The sequence below is a fragment of the Urtica dioica genome, chromosome 9 (assembly GCF_054948205.1).
Source record: "Urtica dioica subsp. dioica isolate 48M chromosome 9, U.dioica_male_clone48M_v1_H2, whole genome shotgun sequence".
Lineage (NCBI taxonomy): Eukaryota > Viridiplantae > Streptophyta > Magnoliopsida > Rosales > Urticaceae > Urtica > Urtica dioica.
Genome location: NC_142764.1, coordinates 25,706,113 through 25,712,224, shown reverse-complemented (window position 1 = coordinate 25,712,224; position 6,112 = coordinate 25,706,113). Strand labels below are relative to the sequence as shown.

Genomic DNA, 6,112 nt, shown 5'->3' with positions numbered 1-6,112 from the left:
CTATTGTTCAAACTATTCGAGAACCACGTGGCTGAAAAAACAGTATTTTGCAATGAGGCAAGAATCCTGTAGAAAAGACGTAGAACGTGCATTTGGAGTTTCCAAGAACGGTTTGCAATTGTGACGGGAGCATCAAGATTTTGGAGAAAAGATGTCTTAAAAGATATAATGACTACGTGCATAATTATGCATAATATGATAATAGAGGATGAGCGTGATCTTAGCGTGCCAATTGAAGTTAACAAAGAAATGCCACCATTGAGGATTGAATTAAAGGAGAATGATGATACACGATTTCAAGAGTTTTTCACTCGCTACAGAAAAATAAGAGACAGAGATGCACATATCGCGCTTCGAAATGCATTGATTGACCATTTGTGTGCGAGATATTCTAATTCGGATGTGTAACTGTACTTTTTATTTTATTTTATGTTATTTGTTTTGTATTATATTTTTGTTTTAATAAATATTAAGTTTAGTTTGTGTTAATTTGTATTTTGAATTATTTTATGGAGTAATATTTTATTATTAAATAATGAATAAATGGTATAATTGGAAGATATTAAATAAATATAAGCGTACGAAAATAAATAAGAGAAAGTTGAATATAAAATTAATATTTTAATTTGGTGTGAAAAATAGAATTCGTTTGGAGATGAGGTAGTGTTTGATGTGACATGTACTTTAAAAAATAAAATAGTAAAATCGGGTAGCGTTGGTAAGAAATTGTAAAGAGTGAATATACGTAAGGTTTGACGAGACACTCACTTTTCCATTGATCATTCTTGCAATGCTGTCTCACGTAACTCGTAAAAAAGCTGTCTAATCTCCCCTCAGCATCTCTGAGTAGTGAGTAATAATGGAACGAATTATATGATCAATGCCACAATTATAAAAAAAATATTAGTAATAAAATGTTAGCGGCGACTTAAATGTATGTAACGATATTTTTAAAAAGACATGATGGTCTTTTGACGGCTAACATATGTCTTTTTTTACGGCTAACATATTTTTTAAAATAACACATTTATATCCTGTATTTTAATGAAATGTCGAGTTTAACCCTCAGTTTTCAAAAATATCGAGTTCATACCCTCTGTTTAACTAAAATGATGAAATTATACCATCTGTTTAACTAAAATGACGAAATTATACTCTGAAATGAATAACAGCGTCACAAATCTCCATTTCATTGATATTAACTCTTATATAAGAAAAACCGAATCAAATCTAAATCAGACGTACCCTAACTTCCAAATTCTCAATTTTGAAATAAAAATAGTCTTAAATTGAAATTAAATTATAAAAATCATACCTCCTAAGAAATGACTTCATTCCGTGTTCGAATTGTAACTCTAAATCCTGAATTCTCTGTTCGAATATGCGATTTTGATGACTATCAACTATCGATGTTTACTCCTTTGCCTCTTTTTGTGTTCTTCACGATTAAGAGACTGTTGTTTATTTTTTTAATTTTTAAATAAATTACATATATGGCGCGAATGAATAAAGATAATTAGTGTTTATATATAAATATTATAGTCAACGTCAATAAAAAGTCAATAAAAAGAATATTCGTGACAGTGTTGTCTATTTCAGGGTATAATTTCGTCATTTTAGTTAAACAGAGTGTATGAACTCGACATTTTTGAAAACCGAAGATTAAACTCGACATTTCACTAAAACACAGAGTATAAATGTGTTATTTTCCCTTTTTTTTTTTTTGCCGTTTTTCCTACAATATAAATCAGTGTTATTTTATACTAACAAAATGCAGAGAGAGCATAAGCATAACCATATAAACGGAAAAATCAAGTAGCCGAACTCAAGTGGCCGAAATAGGAGTCGTAAGACAAAGAAAACGCAACCCATCCATAGATAAGAAACCGTGAAAAATATTTTTATTTTTTATCTTATTTTATTTTACAGGTTCACTTTTGCAAGAAACTATGAAAAAGATGTCACTGATTTAAATATACACAACAATGAGGGTAGAAATGCAATCCTTCAAAAAATATCCCTCAGATGATACCGGTATAATCATGTATCCATTTCCCATCAAAATTGAACCCCCGAACTTATTTTATCCTTTAAAAGTACATTTATATATGCAATTTGTAATATTGATGCAAAAAAAAAAAAAAACCTTAATTATTATAAAAATGATCGCCTGTTGTTCTTCCAGCCCGAACATACCGAGACCGGCCTCGGTCGTCCCCGAACCTAACCCCAAACCACAAATCTCCGTTCCCGGACCGAACTCCGAGCCTTCCCAGGCTTGGAAGCTCAAGAGCAGCTCTCACTTACAGCGATGGTCCCGAGCCCGTGCCCTTCGGTCCGGCCGGAAGCTCGACCGCCCTTCCCGCCGCACCGTCCACACTCTCTCGCCGGACCTCCTCTCCGAATCCCCTGAATCCGATTTCCCTCTGGTTCCCGACGCACCTCCGGAGAGAACGCCGGCGAAATCGATCTACATGGTCTCCGACGGAACCGGCTGGACGGCGGAGCACTCCGTCAACGCGGCGCTGGGACAGTTCGACCACTGCCTGGTCGACCGGGCCTGCCCAGTTCAGACCCACCTCTTCTCCGGGGTTCGTTTCTCTCGATCTCCACCTGACTAACTAAAGCAAGCCCAAGCTAAAAGATTCGATCTTGCGTTGCGTTGTTGGAAGATCAGGTCGAGGATTCGGAGAGGCTGGTGGAGATAGTGAAGCAGGCGGCGAAGGAAGGCGCGATGGTGGCGTACACTCTGGCGGAGCCGGCGATGGCGGAGTCGGCTCGGCAGGCTTGCGAGCTTTGGGGCGTGGCGTGGACGGACATCCTGGGCCCGCTGACGGAGGCCGTGGCCTCCCACCTGGGCGTGTCTCCCTCGGGGCTCCCCCGCGGTAGGAAGGCGGTCCCGCTCTCGGAGGAGTATTTTCGAAGGATCGAGGCCGTCGAGTTCACCATCAAGCACGACGACGGCGCCCTGCCCCAGAAGCTCCACGAGGCCGACGTCGTCCTCGCCGGCGTGTCCCGTACAGGTAAAGGTGGACAAAATGGTTAATCGGTTAGACCATTAATCATTCAAAACGGTTAGAGTAGGTAACTAGCCGACTAAAACGTTTGAGATTGCTGTATAGCCAACGTTTCGTAAATTACGTAAATAGTCACAAACGTGACGTGTCATTCATTCATGGTTTGCCCTTTCATTGAAATAAAATATTGTGGTATTTACGTTATTATTTAATTAAGATTTACGAAATGTTGGCTATACAGTAATGTGAAACTATAAATATGGTTATATACCTCATCGACCTTATTTTTTTTTATTGGTAGTTGGTTAACTATGAAATAATCAGTTAAAATTAATTGCTTGGTTTATTTTGGAAAAAAAAAAAACGAATGGTTAAATTAATCGACTGGTTAATTTTAACCGGGCAAAATGCCCATCTTTATGCACAGGCAAGACCCCGTTGTCGATATACTTGGCGCAGAAGGGGCTCAAAGTGGCTAACGTCCCGATCGTCATGGGAGTGGGGGTCCCGGCCTCGCTCGCCCGCGCCGACCCCGAGAAGGTCTTCGGCCTCACCATCAACCCCGTCGTGCTGCAGGCCATCCGCCGCGCGAGGGCCAAGACCCTCGGCCTTGGGGATGACGTGGCCACCACCTACTCCGACATGGGCTACGTTCGGAAGGAGATTGAATTCGCGCGGGGTGTTTTCGCGCAAAATCCGGTTTGGCCGGTCATTGGTGAGCATCCAAGGATTTCGTATTGTAAAAAATGAAGAAATTTGACTAGTGTTTATTAGGTCATTAGATATTGGAAAATTCAGGTATCAGAATCCAAGAATTTACTCGAACGAGCACAATCCTAGGGCTGGTCTAGTCTCCTGGTCGATAATGTAAGTGGCTTGTAGATTTTAGTCGGATCTAACATTGTGACCACGATTTTGTTTTTATGGTTAGAAGAGACGCAACTCATTGGTGATTTCATTCCCTATTGTGTGCATAACATTTTACGTCGGAACCTTTCCAAGACCATACCATGAGGAAAGTAGAATTTTGAAAGTATTGCTAAGAAAAGTGTCATTAAAAAGGAGGAAAACTGACCCCGAGGGATTGGTCTAGTGGTAAGGGTGATTATTGAGACCTTGTCAGTCTCTGGTTCGATTCTATCTGTACGCAACAATTGGCTCACTGAGGTAGTTTCGCGGTTGATAATGCGAGGGTCTCGTGGATTTTACTCGGGTCTAACCCAGACCAAAAAAAAAAAAAAAAAAACCCACTAAAACGAGCACCAACTTAAACCTAAAGAGCCACTATAGTATGTTAAGGATAACACGAGAAAGATCAATGGACTTCACTTGATGCTTAACAGTAAGAAACGCTGGGTAGATTGATTGATTGATTGATCACACAGTGTGGGATTTTCTTTTGGATTTTGCAGAGGTTACAGGAAAGGCAATAGAAGAGACTGCGGCGATTATATTGAGGCTTTACCAAGATAGGCAAAACCGATGCTCAATTCCCAGGATCTCAAAACGGTACTGAATATGATGACTCATCATCTATATATATATATATACTGTACAAGAAACAGCAAACCAATATAGCACCTAAAACTTTGCTCTCCGAGTGCAAGCCATAAAATCACGACGTTGATAATGTAAAAGAAAAGTAGACCAACTTTATACAAGTTTTTGTTTGTTCGAACCAGCTGTTGTAGAAGCCTAGAACTATAGAAGTATTTCAAAATTCAAAGAGCCTTTTGATCTGAACTACTTGCAAAGTACTAGATAGACTCTCGAACGGAGAGAGAGACTGGTATCTAAACAAACGGATTCATTGTTTACGTCAAGTTTAAGTAGGCAGGAATAGGGAAAACAGAGATGCAATTTATTAATAGATCTCTTCAGTAAATAAACTGATAGTTTATATATGTATTATATTATTCTGATATATGACTAAATTTATAAAAACATGTATATGAATAAATTTTATATTCCGATATATGACTTAATATTCGATATCAGATTTAGTATCCTCTCTGTTCCATCATACAAATATTTTTGTCTGATTATTAGCCTTTCAAATATAAATTAGATAGAAAACAAAATAAAAAGCGTCACAGACAGTTAAGTGTGATTAGTAACTTCATCTTGTATATTGTATATAACTTTGAATTAGTTCTATATCTATAAGGTTCAGTCCCATGGAAGGACTAAGGCCTAATCCAATAGGTCAAATTGGGATCCTTAAAGAGAGTTGGAATCTCTGTCCTCATTCTAAGTACACACGCCATGGATGTGTACGAGGCCTCCTGAAAAAAAAAAAAAAAAAAAAAAAACCAGAAGGTGAAAGTGAATAAATTAGAAGAAATTTCACAAATATCTTTTTTTTTTTTATTTTTTTATTTTTTATGCTAGTGAGCGAACCAATTAATCAACTCCGTCAAAGACCCCCGCTCTCACAATGCGTAGAGTATCATTTCTTTGATTCTAGCAACTCCAAGCCAAAACGACAGCAAGGGCACATAGAATCCAGATTCGTACTCCTTCGTCGCAGATTCCCAAACGTTGAAATCCATTCTTTCCCCAATCTCCAAAGGAACAAGAGTATCTTCGGCGGAATTCAAAGAGACCAATCACCATCCCAACAACGTTCCACGAGGCGCGGGTTCGAAGAGCTTCCTCTCGCCGCCCAAATGCTAATTGATCGTCCGATATTCACTTTTTACGGAGAACACCCATCCTTGGTAGAATGCCAACAAAGCAAATCTCTAGATCCGCTTGAAGAACATGGGATTTCTCAACCGTCCCCATTTGGAAGTATTAAGATCACCCGCGCCCAGTGACGGAGCCGGTATAGGCCCAGCAGGGCTTAAGCCCCCTTCAATTTTTTGTTTTTTTGCACTTTTTGCCCATTTTTTAAAAAAATTACATTTTTTCACTTGAAAATTTATACTTTTGGCCCAATGTTTATAAATTTTTAACAATCAAGCCCCCCCTGAATTTTTTTTTTCAAATTAGCCCCCCCTGATGGGCTTTTCTGGCTCCGTCACTGCCCGCGCCTAACCTTAAAGTTGCCCGGCCTAGGAATTTTAAAATATCGAATAACCGCGTAAGTATAG

The 6,112-nt window shown here is 39.1% G+C and overlaps 1 protein-coding gene across 1 annotated transcript; it reads left to right on the top strand.

The window, feature by feature from the left end:
• Positions 1–2,106: 2,106 nt before the first annotated feature.
• RP1 (PPDK regulatory protein) lies at positions 2,107–4,756 on the top strand. Its single transcript, XM_089627560.1, has 4 exons — positions 2,107–2,591; positions 2,678–3,023; positions 3,445–3,732; positions 4,430–4,756. Exons 1-4 carry the CDS (start codon positions 2,109–2,111, stop codon positions 4,531–4,533), a joined length of 1,221 nt encoding a protein of 406 aa, XP_089483686.1. The 5' UTR covers positions 2,107–2,108; the 3' UTR covers positions 4,534–4,756.
• Positions 4,757–6,112: the final 1,356 nt, after the last annotated feature.

What these genes read in the sequence shown, in the direction of transcription:
- RP1 (XM_089627560.1), top strand. Translation starts at nt 2,109, where the DNA reads ATGCAATTTGTAATATTGATGCAAAAAAAAAAAAAAACCTTAATTATT. An exon ending in AGACCCACCTCTTCTCCGGG is followed by an intron (nt 2,592 to 2,677) that starts GTTCGTTTCTCT and finishes TTGGAAGATCAG; the next exon opens with GTCGAGGATTCGGAGAGGCT. An exon ending in TCCGGTTTGGCCGGTCATTG is followed by an intron (nt 3,733 to 4,429) that starts GTGAGCATCCAA and finishes TGGATTTTGCAG; the next exon opens with AGGTTACAGGAAAGGCAATA.